General features: G+C 38.6%; 1 protein-coding gene and 1 long non-coding RNA gene across 2 annotated transcripts; both read left to right on the forward strand.

The window, feature by feature from the left end:
• The first annotated feature begins 482 nt into the window (after positions 1-482).
• On the forward strand, positions 483-1,902 carry LOC106157940 (FMRFamide receptor-like). The gene has a single exon (XM_013533747.2). The coding sequence runs from the start codon at positions 505-507 to the stop codon at positions 1,771-1,773; it is 1,269 nt and encodes a 422-aa protein (XP_013389201.2). The 5' UTR covers positions 483-504; the 3' UTR covers positions 1,774-1,902.
• A 4,544-nt stretch (positions 1,903-6,446) lies between these two features.
• On the forward strand, positions 6,447-12,080 carry LOC106157939 (uncharacterized). Its single transcript, XR_015335556.1, has 2 exons — positions 6,447-6,832; positions 10,438-12,080. It is a non-coding gene; the product is annotated as an uncharacterized LOC106157939 (long non-coding RNA).
• The last annotated feature ends 6,900 nt before the right edge of the window (positions 12,081-18,980 follow it).

Raw genomic sequence — 18,980 nt, forward strand, 5'->3', positions numbered from 1 at the left:
TCAACGGTACTTGGCGTTCAGGTCGACGCATTTGTCATATCCTAAGCATGATCCAGTGATCAATATATAAACATATGCGATTAAATTTCTAAATTTGTATACTATGATCTGAGGCTAAGTGAAGGAATGTGACGCTTTTGCGCTTATGTTGTAATTATTTTGATTTTGTTTTAGTTTGAAATTATATATTTCTTATGTGTGTTCTGCTCGCTATACGATATTGTACACATACAGTTATAATAAAATAATAACAATACTACTTTAACTACTACTACTTCTACTACTACTACTACTACTACTACTACTACTACTACTACGGTAGCTCAACCTACAAGTATGGCCTTTGACCTGAAGGTCCATGACGCCACAATATTTGAGGAAATTCTCTTAGTTTCAAAAACCAATCCCCGCGCCATGCTTTACATAAAAAAACGAACGTTGCTTTCCACCCTTTTTATACTCTGCATTTATTTTTCTTTACAGTAAGGCCGGTGAGAACACAGCATGAATGGTAGCCAGTTGCTCTTACCGCGTCTGGCTAGAATGTGGCGGGGAGACGTCGACGTCACCAATAGTTCTTGGTGCTACGGCTTGTCGCCATGCCTCGCTGCGGGAGATTATGGGTTACAGGCGCCGGTCAACCCTGCAGATGACGTCGAAATCAATGCGATCAGGGATGCTGATTATGAAGAATTCTACACAATGGCGCAGCAAATCACAGGGTTGTATCTGTACCCTATAATATGTATCCTAGGACTTACAGGAAACATGCTGTCTATTATTGTCATGGCCCAGAGCAAGTTACAGACGTCCACTAACGTGTATCTGGCTGCGCTGGCCTGCTCGGACTCCATTAAACTATTGAACGATCTTTTATACTTTATCGTAATACTGTTAATGAAGATTGACCCAGTGATTGCCAATGCGCTTTACGGTCATTTGTATCCTTACGCTCACTTTGTATTCAACGTGGCCATGTGCAACACGGCCTGGCTGACTGTATCGGTCACCGTGGAGAGGTATGTCTACGTGTGTTTCCCGACACGAGCGAAGACGCTGTGCACCGTCAGACTGGCAAGGAAGGTCTGCGCATGCGTGTTCGTTGTCATGACTGGTTTAGCGATCCCCAACGCGTTACGTTACAAAACAGTGGAGATAATAGACTCTAAGACCAATGTCACGACGCTGGACGTAGTTGTGACGGCGTTATGGAAGGATGACACTTTTAAAATCGTGTTCACTTGGGTGCAGAACCTCACAAGGTCTGTTATTCCACTCCTTGTGCTAGCAGTGTTCAATGCATCAATCATCCAAGTGCTGCGCCGCTCTCGCGCCAACCGTAAAGTGCCTGCAAGGAAGCGTATTACGGTGATGCTGGTGTGCATTGTGTTCGTATTTCTCATCTGTGTCACACCTGATGCAATCCTGTCCACGTTCTTTGGCTTTGGCTACAACGAGGCCAGTTTCGTTGTGCGCGGCATCCGGGAGTATACGGACACGTTACTTGCAGTGAACAGCGCCATCAATTTTCTCCTCTACTGTACCTTTAACAAAATATTCAGGCTCAATTTTATGCTCATATTTTGCAGACGGTGCTACATCGACAATAAACATTCCGACGTATCCAGGTTTAATAAACTGAAATTTAGTAAAGAATTGTCCGGGAAGATTTCTTGTACCTTGAAGGGCTCGACCATAATCTGTGCCAAAACGACTGATTCACGAAGACCATGTTTCAGAAGCAGCTCAGGCGACAAAGGGACCTTAGTATGAAATGTAAAAGATCGGTATCTGCGTGGATAAAATCCTGGCAAATGTCGCCCCCTAGCAGTTGAAAAATACAACTGTATTTTACAAATGGTTTTATATTTTATATTCGTTGCAGCTGGCGATATCGTACAATGAAACAATTGGCTAGAATCCTGTCACAGATCTCCGCGTTATTATTATTATTATTATTATTATTATTATTATTATTATTATTATTATTATTATTATTATTTTGTGTTAAGCATAATCAGTGTTAAGATTCACACGACTTATGCCCATTAATTTTGTCATGATGGGTCATTTACTTGGGAATTCGAAACCCCATTCAGTCCAAACTTTTTACTTGAGATAACATTTACAAGCAACAATATGGCGTGTATATTCGAAAACTGACAACATGATTTATGGCAGGTTTTGCCATGAATTGTTGAGTTTATTTTTATCTTTTGGTAGAACGCTTACACACAAGGGCATTTCGGTTGCATGTTGATTTACTGATTGTTCAAGTCTTTTATCTGCTCAGTATTACTTGCACCCTATCAGTACATGTACATGTATATACCCTCATTAGGCAGCACGTGTCGTACTGTGGTTCATATCGATTGAAATTACACGGAAAGATGCAGGGCCACAGATATGTTTTTCACTAGATATTCACAGATATTTTTTGTCTAATTCTGTGCACGTTTCTGTTTTGTATCAAGACATATTATTTACCCGGAAATGACGTCATTACCCAGCTGGCCTCTGGGAGAGATAATAATATTATATTCTTATAAAAAATGAGGCCACAAGATGGAGCACCTCTTTCTTTCCTCTTATTAAAGCAGAAGTATCAAGTTCAGTACATGTAGCTGATTTTTACCCACCAGTATAGCACTAGCACTAGCTACGGTGTACCTTTATATTGCATGTACTAGTGTATGTAGGTACACTTCCTTTCAAGTTGAGAAGCGATATTGCTCGGGTTTGATTTGTTTTTGTTAATTGGTGCAATTATTTGATGGCAGAACTATTGCGCGCGTAAAAGATCATTTCAAAAAGTGTAATTATTTCAGCATTCAAAAACAGGAAGAAGAGTTGTCATTTGAATTCATCTCAAATCTACCTCAAATATGGCAACTGGCTGGCGTTTTAAGAAGTACCGGGGGTAAACTGTTGTTCAGAAGGGTTCTCACCCTTAATAAAATACATGTCTTTCGTTACAAACTTCAAATTTTCTTTTATGCACAGCTGTATCATTGCAGATACATGTCTTTAATCGCTAAATATGCAAATGAAAGACCAGCTAGGGTTTATTGCAGGTCAGGTCTCATCTATTTGACAGACTACTTTTATAGTAGCCAAGCCACATGTTACAGTTTCTATTTGCATATCCCCAACACTCGTAACTTTATTTGGAACTGTCATCCGTTGACATGCACGCATATTTGACCTAGACAATTTCAATGGTCACTGATTACTGCAACGAAAAAAGAAGCAAAAATATCAACATATTTATAGCTTCAAAAACCTATAACATTGTTAAAGATTCAAATTTTCGAGGTTGTGACAACCATTTTGAGCAATAGTGTACTTTTTGTGTGAGGAATATTAGACCTTAATAAACCATAAGTATAAAGCTACGTAAACCATTTCAGATTCATAGCCAGAATATTTTTGTAATGCTTACAATATACGCTTATTGCGTTTTGCTGTGACAAAGAAACAAGATGTGTCGTAAATGCCAAAACATGTACGTACTTGCGATGATCATGAATAAAAGGCAACGAAATTTGAGTCCGTTCAGCAGAGTTTTATTCCAAAACATATCTAGATAATATAAATGAATTTAGATATAACCGCCATGGGGCAGGAAAATGATAGGGTGGAATGAGAATGATTCTAATGTTATCCTTGCTAAATACATGGTCGTGCAAATATATTACAAAATATATATTATTTGATCTAAATATAATATTATTTAGCAGTTTTCATTAGAATATACATCTTAGATGCACCCGTTTTGACAACGTACATTTTTTTGGCACGACACGATTCACGAAACGTTCGCAATTGATTAACAACTGTGGGTGTGAAATTTTACCAATTGTACACAAAGACGTGTCGACACAAAGAATGTATTTTATTTTGGGGATAACAGTCCCAGTGATGTGAAACCATGAGGGTTTATTAACATTTCATTCGTTGAATAAAATACTTGTTGTTACACATAATGCGTTTCTTCATTGAAGACTACTACAGTCCTTTAAGGTAGGACCTAAGTCTGTTTTTACACTTCAAATCACTAACACAAACAAACTCAAATACTAACACGAGATATTCGAGAATTTTTTTCTTTTTTTTAAAGTGCACTTCAACAAGCTAAATGAAACGAGTCTGTCCCCCTCCCCCATCCGTAAAATTTGAATTCCTTGTAGCCATAATTTATTTTAATGTTATAAACTTTTTTTAATGTAAATGGACCCATACAATTGTGTGCACTATATCTTCCTGGAGAATAATGGAAAAATAAAAAAAGGAAGAGGTAATCTGATATAAAAGAGATATTTTATTTTTCTCGCCTTTAGGTTACAGCCAACAACATTCATGGTGACAAAATTCATCACGTCGTGATTTAGGGATCATCCATCATCTGCACAAGTCTACGTATACATGTACTTCAGAGAGTTCAAAGCTAAAAATGATGACGTTTGACAGCAATTTGCATAATCATTTTTATTATTTGTCAAAAGAGAATATTAACCCCCCCCCCCCCACACACACACACACACCCGAACACTCACACACAAACCAACATACGATTTATAGACTTGAGCAAATGATGATAAAATGAATAACTCCGTAGTAATTTTACCAAAAAAAATTATTACAAAAATCTCTATTAGATCGGTGTGCATTTTTGACTTAGGGACGGTGAGGCACAAGTGCTAGTAGAGCATGTTATATAACGGAGCCCATATGACCCTAGGGGTCATCTATGGTATCTATGGTCCCTTCTGCGTTCAAAATGTGGTCAGGACGCTCAACGGTCGCCAAAACAATTAAATCGTGTCTCGGTGTAAAGGCGTCTGCGTCCCTTGTGCGTCCTTTGAACGACCGAATCTTGATTTTACCTATAAAACTGCGAGCGACCTGCCTGCCTCCCCTGTACGTCCCCTGTGCAACCCAAGGCGTCAATTGCGATGTTTGAGCGACCATTGAGCATTCTTGCTGCGTTCTCTGTACCTTCATCGGCCATCAGTGGCGTCTATTCTACGATCATTCTGCATCCTGCTTGACCGATGAGCGTTGTTTTGGGCGTCCTTCTCTATATTCTAACTCATATTTTTTCATCGGTTCTAACCAGGTCATCCAATAAAGAACATTTCCAGCACACAAAACAAAAAAATGGGAATAAACGCTTTAAACTATAGTGATGCAAGGTCTGTATGGACTGATAATCAGCCAGATGCTCATTGTTATCCAGGATTCCTTATAAGAAGGATGGACAGGCGCCGAAAACTAGAAAGTATGACTGACACAACATAGAATATTTGAATCCGTTTTCAAATGACGCATTCTGCAAAAAGTTCTGACAATTAATTCATCTTGTAAAAAAGGCAAAATATTCGTTTTATAATAACCTAAAAAATGGATCTTTTCATGAATTTTAGGGGAAAAAACAATCGGAGGCTGATATGAGACCACTGTTGCCCTTAGAATTCCTGTCTGGTGAAAAATACCTCAGCACGGCCCCGTTTGAGAGTGAAAAAAATTATGTCCTACGTGCCGAACACTGGACGATCTTTGAGTTTTCATTCTGCAACCAAAGCGATGCTTGTGCCTCCTTTCTACGACCGCGGCGATGCTTGTGCGTCCTCTCTGCGACCACGGCGATGCTTGTGCGTCCTTTCTGCGTCCATTGAGCGACCATCCTCCATCGTGTTCTCTCTGCGATTGTTTTAAACATGCTCAAAACTTCGCGGCGTTCATGGCGTCCTCGGCGATGCTTGAACGTTCTTTTTGCGACCTTAGCGATCACCGTGCGTTCTTTGAGCGTCCGACGGCGTCCTGGCCAGTTTCATGGTCGCACAAAGGACGCAGAAAGGACGCCGTCCAGTGTAAAGGGGGTTTAAGGTGCAGTCAATGTAATCAGCTTAATTGTCTGGCACGTCCTCTTGTAACTTAAAATACTTGGGAAAAGTCGGGAAAACTTTGAGGTCCATGATGTTTTTTTTTTCATGTCGCTATGCGAGTGGACAAGCTGATCCACCTGACATCAGGTGTGTTCAGAATTTTACGCAACGGCAGGACCTATTTCTTTATTTCCGAATTTTTTCTATTTATACATAATATCTTTTTTGCTTTTACAAGAGATGTTCTTTAATATTCTGCAGAATATAGTATGTTCTTAACCCTGGCATGTTCTACTAGTCCTACATGTACACGTTGATTGCCAGGTCATGTTCGACTATTTCCCCATCATTTAAAGATTTCATCTTCGGCGTAGGATTTATTAATACAGGGGCGGATTTAGGCCGTCTTCTGGGTCTTCTGGAAGACGGTCAGATTTTCCAAGTTTACATTGATAGGTATCTATTTTTTTCTGTCGGAAGACGGTCAAAAATGGAGGATGGTAACAAAGATAATTTGGGAGACTGTCAGAAAAAACTCTGGATCCGCCCCTGTAATACTACCTAAGTCTATATACTTGTTTAATACAGTGAATTATATCATAGCCGACGATATAATTCCCTGTTCAATATGAATCAGTGAAATGAAAAGGTTATAGGCAGTTACCGGTTATATAATCGGGTCTGCAAAAGGTTGAAACCGGTACATGTCCAGTTTGTGCGCTGTGGCGCAGAGGCCTTGGTGAATAGGCGACGGCCAAACAATAGCCCTTTCCTGAATAGCTCCGGCATAATCTCTTTTCAAATAACTTTGTTAAACACACTACGTCACGACCTGAGTAATCAATAAAGGTGATCGACACATATTTCTCTGTATCCTCACTACTCGCAGATTTAACGTATATATACAAGGGCAGTCCTTTAGGAAAAACTGATTTTCCATCTAGGTAAGTGCGTTTAAAATAAAAGTGAAAAAAATATATATTTATAAATGTATGTATGAAGGCACTTGAAGAGGTGTGGTGTGGTTAAAAATTAATGCAATTTATTGGGTACACGCAGAGAACTAGAGGTTCTTAAAGCGGATTGGGTTTATACATATGAATTTCACGATAATTACAATCACGGATGCCTGAGAAAAGATAACTTTGTAGTAGTACTACATGTATTCGTATTCCTATTTCCGATGTTAACTTTTATCCAGTTAACGATCTATTTTACCTTTGTTTTAAAGGAGGTTAGCAGGGTTGACTTACGAGTGTACCGGATATATAATCTTTCGTGTTTTAATTTGATTTATTAAATTCTGAAAGACCCAAAAAATGGTGTCAAGTTACATGTGGCTAACCCAAGTGGCACTGGAAAAAGCAAAACAAAACAGAAATGAAATAAAATAAAATAAACCAGCGGACACCTACAGTAGCAACTGACAGAGGGTCCGGGTTCGCCTTTCCAGTACTTCTATCAAGGTCAATGTCGAGAACAGGCCAGGAAAACTCGCACTGTGGGCCATTTCTCTATGATTATGTGTAGCATATGCGTATAATTTAGTTCTTGTGCCATATCTATAGACACACCTCCACATTACACTGTCACTGGCAGCTGTGGCTCTTCTTGAGTTTCCAATATGGCGTCCGACCCGAAAATTCATAACGTAACGATTGAAAAGTTGGGTCAACGACATCAATTAGAGTCTGGTGGGAGCAAGGGATCCACGTGCAACCTCATGACAACTCACTGGGACATTTATTTTCTTAATCTTTGATGATGTGTAAATATGAGAGGTGTTCCAGGAGGGGGAAAATGTCCCATTGAGGTTCATTTGAATGTTATGTAACACCCTGTGGTTTAAAAGGGCGCATTTTAAAAGATGGGGAAAGGGGAAGGAAATGTGTAATTTAAATAAGACGAAGCAACGATTTATACAGTGTACACCATTGTGTAACTGAAGAGTTACAAAACACATACAGCGTAATGAAAGTTACGTAACAGCGAATCAAGTCTTAGTATAATGGTGTCAAAGTCAAACAAGGTTAATTTTGAAGAATTTTCATCTAAATAAACCAATAAAGTTGATCTATTTAATAGAGATTAGAATATGTTTCTCTGGGGTAAAGTCTATCTACATGTATATAACAAGGATTCAAAGGAATCATAGTAAGACAAACATGTTACTATGGTTTATATTATATATCTTTATGTAGCTGATGTGTTGCTCTAATTATCTTACTGTGATAAAAATTTAATATGTATCAATAAATGTTGTCAAATTTAAATGGGGTCAAATGTAAGTGAGGTCAAATTTGAAGCATTTTCATGAATACGAACCCATAAAGTTTTATTTATTCAGTGAATGAGTCAAGAATATAATTTTTGGATAATTTTGATAAATAATTTATTTTTTTATTAAACATGCTTAATGGAGTTTTGGCAGCTAATTTTACAGTTTCTGACATAAGTAGTTAATACAAACTTGTACAAGTACTGCGCTAAAGGGGGAGTTAAATTTAATTTACAAAAATGGGAGAAGGACATCATTAATATACATGTAGTATGGGATTTAAGTAAGATATAACACTGATATATCATTGTGTTGCTGAATGCGAACTCTAATCATATTGATAATAAAATCATGTAACATTAAACTGTGTCTAGGTAAAAAGGGATTATATGTCGAATGAGCTCAATTGTTGGGCATTTTCATGAAAATAAACCAAATGTGTTTTATTCCTTCAGAGAATTTGAGCCTAGAACATGTTTCTTTAGGGTATGTTGAGTAAATCCTGTCTACATTTCAATGATTTAAAATTGAATGATGCATGTGTAAAAATGGAGCCAAATGTCAAATGAGGTAAAATTTGAAGCCTTTTCTAGAAAATTAACCATTCTGTGAATGAGGTCTACAAGTGTCCCTATTTTCGTTAATTGAACTGAATCCCCCTGCAATTCTGTTACAAATTATAAATCTCACCCACTGTAAAAATACTCCCATTATCCATTAAAGCATTGATGTATTGTCGGACTTTACCAAAGATACCCTACAGAAACATCCTTAGCTCAAATTATCCGAATAGATAAACTTTATTGGTTTATTTTCCTGAAAATGCTACACAATTGACCGCATTTGACCCAATTTTACTACAGTAAGACTTGATTCAATGCTACGCACATGTAACTTCCATAACTTTAGAGCAACACTTCAGATACACAATAAGGTACTTTTTTACATCTACCAAAATTGCAAATTATGAAAGAATCCCTTCCCCTTTCCTTTTTTTTAAGCCACAGGGTGTAACATAACATTCAAATGAACCCTCGCAGGGACATTTGTCCTCTCTGGGGACACATTAAATAAAGAGTAAGACAACAAAGATTAAGAAATCATATGGTTCCGTTATCTTTCTATTATTTCACCCTTTTTTCTTGCAAACAACCTGTGTTGACTCGCGTCCGAAGTAGATTTTTTGTGTTTTTTTGCTGTATTGCGCAGATGCGACCCGTGAGTTTATCAGTAGCAGAGGTTTGCATGTGTGTGTGTGTGTGTGGGGGGGGGGGGGGGTATGATTTTTCGGGCCTACATATAAAGACTCTGTCTTCTCACCAGCCCCGACTTGAAAAGAGTTTAACTTTTCAACTGCCCCATCGACACAAGGTACTGGTACATGTAGGCCTAAATGTACACGTACCACAAAGAAGAACATGTGTGTACATTACTTCAAAACCCCTTTAAGTCTTGGATTGTTATCATAACGGAGTCATAAGAACTGTCCTTTCAATAACTCTTTCAAGGCTTTGTTTGTTTTCTTTATGGACTCAAAAGAACTGCCCGCCCTTCCGCTAACCCTCTTAGTCTCTGTTTGTTATTCATATGGATCAATACAATGGGGCATTCTCTTAAATACACTGTACTCTAATGATACGGTACATGTAGTACACAAACTGATGGGCAGGTTTGTTTAAGGTACATGTAGCAGGGGCGGATTTAGGCCGTCTTCTGGGTCTTCCGGAAGACGGTCAGATTTTCAAGTTTACATTGACGGGTATCTAATTTTTTCTGTCGGAAGACGGTAAAAAAATGGAGGATGGATCAACAAAGATAATGTGGAAGACTGTCAGAAAATATCTCTGGATCCGCCCCTATGTAGATCAAACCACCCAGAAATGGTTTAACCTTTCTCTGCCTCTTTCATTCAAGATCGCATTCAGGTTCACACATCGTACTACATGTAGCTGGGTCCGTCTAACTCTGAGAGGGATTCTCGTAGTGGAATCAGATTAATCCACACGATATCGCATAAGAAATACAAGAACAAGAGCAACATGCAAGAGCTTTTTTTATTAAACAATTATCTATTTCATTGTACGGCCCTATTACAATAATAAGTTCGTATTTTTTTTAATGAATACGCCACACATAATAGCTTCATTCTTGGTCTCTTTCTAATATTGATGTTACTCTTGTTTCTGCCTTTGAAAATAGTTATCAATTCCCTAATACAAAAACACCCTTCATTATGAGTTTTTTTAGTAATGAGGGTATATTTCTTTGCAGGCACATTTCCATAACAAGGGCAATGAAGAACATTTACGTACTGTATCTGATTTTCGTGTTTGGATGTCTACTGTTATCATTGTCCTTGACACATCTGCGAGGACCCTTCAAGCAAAGTGCAGCAAACACGTGTGAATGTGGAAAGTCAACATTAGACCCGATGGACACGAAATTTACTCCAAATGATGAAAATTCCCCCCAATTTGTCTACCTTATCCAAGGTGCGTCAATGCATGCTATACAAGGACTCAATGCTACACCTAATCGGGAAATAATCTGGTTGACCTTCAGAGACAGAACAGGGGATATCTACTTCCCCAACAGTACTCACGGCGAGGGTCGGAACCGGCTGCTGACAGAAGCGATCGACCGTGCGGCCGAGAGAAAAGATGGAGGCTATTTGTACTACGTATTTCTCGACGATGATGTGGAGCTCGTGCCCGTTAACTTTGCGAACATAAGTTGGAGAACAGATTTACCTGAAAACCCTTATGATCGTTTTGAAGAATTTCTGCTTGATTATGAACCGGCAGTGGGATACCCTAGACCAATAACTTTTCACACTGGGCCTAATAGCACAGTGGGTTTATCTTACAACTTTGATGCAATTATCAATGCGTTTCATCGTCACACGCTTTCTTTCTTGCTCCCATACATAACGGATTTAGATCACGTGTCCTGGTGGTTCGCCCAGTGGTTTATTATGCACACATCTGCGGCGTTTTATAATTCATATCGTGTATTCACCCACGTTGTACACATGAAGAATCCAAGATTGCACTGGCACAACAAGTTAAAGGGAGCCTACACCGATTCCAGCAATTTTTCCATTCCGCGAGATTATTATCGAACGTGGTTTGACAAGAACAAGAGGGTAAATACCGTCAAATGGGGCTCAGCTTCGTTGTTAACGACTTTTAACCGTCCACCGATGTATCTTTTAATGAAAGGTAGGCCAATGGAGAAAAATAATATGGAATACAGAGTGTCTACACGATTTATAACCACTGTATTTAATACTTCCCACCCGTCTGTTCAGCGAATAATACAATGGAGAAATATACCAAATGTGAGGAAAATTCTCTATGGAAATGACAAGACTGAACCTGAATTCATTCCAGACGTTTATTACTTGCGTTAACTTGGATTATATACGTTGCGGGTCGTCTGCCTTTAATACTGAGCGCAATAACTAGCTATTCTGGAAATATTAATTCTAGAAAAACCAATATAAAAACAGGATTCTATTGTATACCGACCACGATAATCTTAAGGGAGCGTTCAGATGAACCCATCGCTCTAGTTGAATCGATCCAACTCTGGGGGAGATTCTCCCTATACGTGCTATCATTGTAATCTGCTTTAATGTCTGACACGCCTCCTCGCGTTACTAGGGGTAATCATCTAATTCAATAGCGGTCTAAAGCTGTTGAATACTTATTATTTGGTACCACGGGCTTCCATTCCTAGAATACATTTTGTACTGTCACATCAGCTGTATCGCTTTAGTTGACACCCAATGTGAAAAGGGTCTAGTTTTTTTCAACCACATTTTTTTATTATTAAAGTGACTTTCACCAGCCGTTAGATACATTATTACACACGTTATTTGTAAACCTCAATAAATATGTGACAAATACTGATGCCCTCGTTGTACTTTTATTGTAGTTTTTTATAAGAGAGACTGGCGTGTTTATAATCTGGCGTTATTTGCAACAGTAAAAGTCGTATCGGACAAGAATGTCGAGCAGAAGCATGTTACAAAAGAAAACGAGTTATTTTTATTGCACACATTCAAAGTGCATCTGAACAAAAATTGAATGTTACGATAAAAATCATTCAACATATTTCCCTGCTTAAACATTTGAAACCGAAATATTTCAAATGTGTTATTCTTTTTCAAGAAAATCTCCTATTACTATCACGTTTGTCATTAATTGTAAAACTAGTAGTAACAGATGTCGTGGTAGATATACTTAGCAGTGCATGTGAGAAATTGTGAATCGAGTCGACGCCATTGTTGCATTTAGCATTGTACATAAATGTAGGCCTACATCGACAACGTCAAATTTGACAATTACATTAGCTTTTGTCTCTGATTGTGGTAGCTGTGATACTTGTATCTAGGATCTCACCCAAAGCAATGATGATTCTGTTTGGAATGTCTTCTGTGTTCGGAACTCCGAAACCTCTGGTTAAAACGAATCCACGGTAACTCAATATGATGTTCAGAATAGCCGACTGAGTGCTAAACGCGTCGAGGCGGCAGCCTGTTTTTGTTTTATTAATTAGCAAATGTTAGTCTCCATTTTAAAGAAAGATAAAGGAAGTGTAGGCATCCAGATGACAGATGAAAAAAATTATAACCAATTATTAAATGTATATGTAAAAGTACTAAGCGAAAAAAGCTGATTTTTTAATGTGATAGACAGATATATATTCTAGTTTATGCCGATTGTGACCAAATCGCCATTAGCTGCGTTTTACAACAAAAACTCATGTCTTCCATCATCAGTAGGCTTACTTATTCCTAATAACGTACGCTAAATAGGTCCATTTATTGTGTCGGTTTGTATGCTAACCACCTATAATGTAGGCCGCACAGATTATTCAGCAATACGTCATCCTTATTAGCTCTTCATCTCTCCCCATAATAACCCTCATCTGGCCCTGTCGATATATTCCCGAACTTTGTATACCTGAAATATGATTAAAAATGGTTGTCTTTGGCACTTCAAATATACCGGTAGGCCTACGTGCCACCTCTGATATTGAAAACAAGTCATCCCTTACGGCAGCATGCATTTGTATAATTTTCTCTTCGGCATGCTGAAATTTATTGTGTATGAACAAGATCAGTAGGCCTAATAATTTTTTCTCTCATAAATTCCGATTATAAAAAGTCAACATGGAGTGTTATTTTGTGAGCACAAGTGTATTTAAGGCACGTGAGTCTAAAAGCGCCCGTAGCGTTCTCTAGCGGCAGTTTACAGTGCACAGAAAGCACCCACAGCGTTGCCGAACATTCAAGCCATTTGTATGAGATCTTGCCGTTGGAATACTTCAACTTGTTACTCTTGAAAGTGGATGCTTTGAAACAGATTTCAATTCGCCGAACAAGAAACACAAACAGTGTAAGGACTATATAAATTACAATGCTTATAGTAGTAAAAGAGGGACGTGTTTACGTCCACAGCGAACGATGTATCTATAATCTACCCGTAACCGGTATGAAATGTTAGAAATCGTCTTTTTTTCGAGATCGGTTTCTGACAGTAACATATGCAGACGAGAGCGGACGGTAAACGACTTTAAAAGCTGCTTGAATAAACGTAACTTCATTAATATTTTTATTAAATTTGGGAGCAACCAACATTCAAATGTTAACACCCCAGTTGTATCAGGTCATAGCGTGCGTCTGTATAGCGCGTTTGATACATTGTAGCAGACGCTTGAAACTTACGTGGTAACAGGAATTGCTTACGCTCTGCATGCTGGGTAAAAAGGGCAAACTTCCGGTTTTGTTCCATAATCCGGGGTCGTTCCATAATGCGGGGTCAGAGACTCTGAGTATAACAATTATTCAATTTTATTTATTTATTTATTTATTTATTTTTGGAATTTGTTTTACAGTGGGTGAGATCCATGATATTAGGACAAGTAGGCTACTTCAGAAGGGTTTGGTTCAATTGCCGAAAAATATTGGGCTAGCAAAAGGACATGATTCACCTAAAGGAATCATAGGAAGACTATGGTTTATATAAACGTGCTGCTCTGAACATACAGTAGTCTGGGCAACTTAAATAAAATCTATATATACATCAACAAATGATGTCAAATTAAAATAGGGTCAAATGTCATTGAGGTCAAATTTGAAGCACTTTTATGAAATCAAGCCGAAAAAGTTTTACTTATTCAGAGAATGAATGAGCCAACAATATAATTTTTTGATAATTTTGATAAATAATTTCTTTTTATTACACTATTTAATGCAGATTTGACAGCTTTTTTTTACAGTTTGTGGCATAAATGATAGATAGGGCCTACAACTGCTGTGCTCAAGAGGGAGTTACATTGTAAGTTCAATTGGCGAAAAATGGGAAAAGGAAACTATTAATTGAATGGGACCTAAGTAAGATATAACATTGTTATATCATTGTGTTGCCCAATTAGAGCTCTAATCATATTTTAATATTCTTAAAACAATAAAATTATTAAAACAATAAAAACGTGTAGTATTAAATTGCGTCTAGGTAAAAAGGGATTATATGTCGAATGAGATCAAATTTGGGGCATTTTCATGTAAATAAACCAATATATTATATTCTTTCAGACAATTTGAACCCAGAAAATGTTTCTTTAGGGTATGTTGGGTAAATTCTGTCTATATTTCAATGATTTGAAATTGAATGATGTATGTGTAAAAATGGATCCAAAGGTCAATTCAGGTCAAATTTAAAGATTTTTCTAGAAAAGTAACCATTCTGTGAATGATGTCGTTGCCCTACATGTGCCCCTATTTTCGGCAATTCAACTGAATCCCTCTGCAATTCTGTTAACAATTACAAATCTCACCCACTGTAAAAATACTCCCATTATCAATTAAAGCATTGATACCGGTATATTGCCGGAGTTAACCAAAATTACGCCCTGTACGCCCTTTTACTAACCCTCTAAAGTCTCTGTTTGTTATCCATATGGATGGATAAAACGGGGCACTCTCTTAGATACCTTGTACTCTAATGATACGGTAAGACAACAGCTGAGGGGCAAGAGAAACATATCTACAGCAACACGCAAGAGCTTTTTTTATTTAAAAAAATATTTATTTCATTGTACGGCCCTATTACAATAATTACTTCGTAATTTTTAATGAATACGCCTCACGCAATTCTTGTTTCTGCCTTTGCAAATACTTTTCAATTCCTCAATACTTTAGCAGTTTGTTAAAAAACATCCTTAATTAAATGTGTTTATGAGAAGTAATGAGTGTAAATTCCTTTGTAGGCACACTTCCATAACAAGGGCAATGAAGAACATTTACGTACTGTATCTGATTTTCGTGTTTGGGTGTCTACTGTTATCATTGTCCTTGACTCAGCTGCGAGGACCCTTCAAGCAAAGTGCGGCAAACACGTGTGAATGCGAAAAGTCAACATTAGACCCGATGAACACGAAATTTATTCAAAATGATGAAAATTCCCCCCAATTTGTCTACCTTATCCAAGGTGCGTCAGTGCATGCTATACAAGGACTCAATGCTACACCCAATCGGGAAATAATCTGGTTGACGTTCAGAGACAGAACAGGCGATATCTACTTCCCCAACAGTACTCACGGCGAGGGTCGGAACCGACTACTGATAGAAGCGATCGACCATGCGGCCGAGAGAAAAGATGGAGGCTATTTGTACTACGTATTTCTCGACGATGATGTGGAGCTCGTGTCCGTTAACCTTGCTAACAGAAGTTGGCGAACAGATTTACCTGAAAACCCTTATGATCGTTTTGAAGAATTTCTGCTTGATTATGAACCGGCAGTGGGATACCCTAGACCAATAACTTTTCACACTGGGCCTAATAGCACAGTGGGTTTATCTTACAACTTTGATGCAATTATCAATGCGTTTCATCGTCACACGCTTTCTTTCCTGCTCCCGTACATAACGGATTTAGATCACGTGTCCTGGGGCCGGTTTCACAAAGCAGTAGTTAGTTAGCGATCGGTAGTTAGCCTCTCGCTAGTTAGAGTGCCGTTTCACGAAGCAGTCGCTAGTTCTCTCGCTCGTTATTGTCTCGTTGTTGCCTTGGATATTTAACGACTGGTCAGACCAGTCGCTAACTCTAGAGTTTCATCGTACGCATGCGTAATGAGTGAAATAAAAAGGTTGCTTAGTTACCGTTGTCTGTCGTTTGTCTTTGTATCCAATATGGCGGCTACTTTTCTTGCTATCCGTACCGCCAGACGGCAACGTAGACTACGACGTTTTCATGAAAGGCAGAATCTATTAGAATATATACACACGATGATGCAATTTACGAGAGGTTGCGCCTAGCTGTGACAAAAAGAGCGGCAAAAAGGTGGTGGAGATCCTTTACGACGACCTCAAAGCAGACGTTCTTATGCATTTCAAGCCACCAAAAAATGGAGAGTTTGTGCTTTCGTGACACTTTTACGCAAGAGTTCCACTTCCGGCAGACGGTTTCGAGACTACGGTGAGTAACGAGAGAACTAACGACCGAACTTTACGACTGAACTTAGCGATGAGTTAACGACTGCTTCGTGAAACACCCCTCGAAAATCGCTAAGTTTCCTCGTTAGCTAGGTAGTTCAGTAGTTAGTTGTTCTAACTAACTACTGCTTTGTGAAACCGGCCCCTGGTGGTTCGCCCAATGGTTTATTATGCACACATCTGCGGCGTTTTATAATTCATATCGTATATTCACCCACGATGTACACATGAAGAATCCAAGATTACACTGGCACAACAAGTTAAAGGGAGACTACACTGATTCCAGCAATTTTACCATACCCCGAGATTATTTTCGAACGTGGTTTGACAAGAACAAGAGGGTAAATACCGTCAAATGGGGCTCAGCTTCGTTGTTAACGACTTTTAACCGTCCACCGATGTATATTTTAATGAAAGGTAGCCCAATGGAGAAAAATAATATGGAATACAGAGTATCTACACGATTTATAACCACTGTATTTAATACTTCCCACCCGGCCGTTCAGCGAATAATACAATGGAGAAATATACCAAATGTGAGGAAAATTCTCTATGGAAATGACAAAACTGAACCTGAATTCATTCCAGACGTTTATTACTTGCGTTAACTTGCAATTTATACGTTGCGGGCCGTCTGCCATTATACTGAGCGCAATAATTAGCTATTCTGTAAAAATAAATTCTAGAAAAAACAATATGAAAACAGGATTCTATTGTATACCGACCACGATAATCCTGAGGGAGCGTTCAGATGAACCCATCGCTCTAGTTGGGTCGATCCAAAGTTTGATTCTCCCTAAGTGCTATTATTGGGACCATTCAGATTGAGAAGAGCCGAGTGCAGGCCTACCCAACTACCAGACTCGGCACATAAGGATCCTGAATTAACCGGTATATCGGACCACACTGCCCGTTTTCAAGGTGTGTGTCAGATCGCATTTCGGAGTATCAGTCAGAACACCGACAGGATGAGCCCTCGGTCGTCCTACAAAATTTGTTCTGTGGTATGATACTCCGAAATGCGATCTGACACACACCTTGGAAACGGGTAGTGTGGTCCGATATACCGGTTAATTCAGGATCCTTATGTGCCGAGTCTGGTAGTTGGGTAGGCTTTGAGTGCTAGTAAGGCCGCGACCTAAATATGGCGGACATACATGAAAGGAAGACCGCTAATCCTGTTATGGTCTCTCCGCCTCTCGCACGCCTCCCCACGCTTCGTCCCTGCAGGGGCACGATAATTAAAATCTCGGCTTAATTCAACCGGTCGAGGGACAACCAAAATTTTGCAATCATATTCAAGCATGCAAAATTTATGTCTCCAAATGTACGTATTGTGATGTCTCAAGAACAAGAATTAAAATCATTTTAATTTAAGAATCAACTGATAAGTAATGAAAGAACCAAGAATAATAAGTATAGATCTAAGGACGCGTTCACAATGAAACTATCGTACTTGGTATGTCAATATAACTCCGCGTGGACTCTCGTTGAATGCAATCAGATGAACAGATAAAAACGGTGGTCTTGATAACAAGCGTATTCTTGAAACTAAAAAATTAACACATTGATTAAGGTCCGCTAAATGCAATGATATGTGAATCATTGACCAATAATAAGGACTAGTATGATTATACATCAACAACGCCAAATTTCACAATTACATTAGCCCTTGTCTCTGATTGTGGTAGCTGTGATACTTGTCTCTAGTATCTCACCCAAAGCAATGATGATTCTGTTTGGAGTGTCGTCTGTGTTCGGAACTCCGGAACGTCTGGGTAAAATGAATTCAAGGTAACCCAATATGATGTTCAGAAACGCGCTGAGGCGGCAGCCTGTTTTTGTTTCATTAATAAGCAAACGTTAGTCTTCATTTTAAAGAAAAAGGTAAAGGAAGCGTAAGACAGATGAAAAGAAAAATAAAAACCAATTATTAAATGTACCGGTATATCTAAGAGTAACAAGCAAAAATAATTTGTTTTTGGCGCAGGGAGATACGAGAAGAGTGGCTTCTATGTCAGGCCTCTATGTAGGCCTACCAGCTCTCTATGTACCAGTACTCTTGGTATTCAACGTATTCGTAATTAGTAACTACAAACATCTTTCCACTATGTAAGTACTAGCACTGAATAACAAGGCCTCATACCACACATAAAACACGTCTCTAATCAATGGGCGATCTCATCTACCCTTCCTGTTCTACATACGAAATGTTATAATGTCCCTTAGCAGGAGAGAAAAATGCTTGGAGTGCTCGTTATGTTTTTTCAGTCTCAATAACATGAGCTAACTTTAAGTCCATCAATGCGTA

This window comes from Lingula anatina, chromosome 7, assembly GCF_051362555.1.
Source record: "Lingula anatina isolate TDL-2025a chromosome 7, LinAna3.0, whole genome shotgun sequence".
Lineage (NCBI taxonomy): Eukaryota > Metazoa > Brachiopoda > Lingulata > Lingulida > Lingulidae > Lingula > Lingula anatina.

Excerpts from the sequence above, each read along its gene's own strand:
- LOC106157940 (XM_013533747.2), top strand. The coding sequence starts at position 505 with ATGAATGGTAGCCAGTTGCTCTTACCGCGTCTGGCTAGAATGTGGCGG.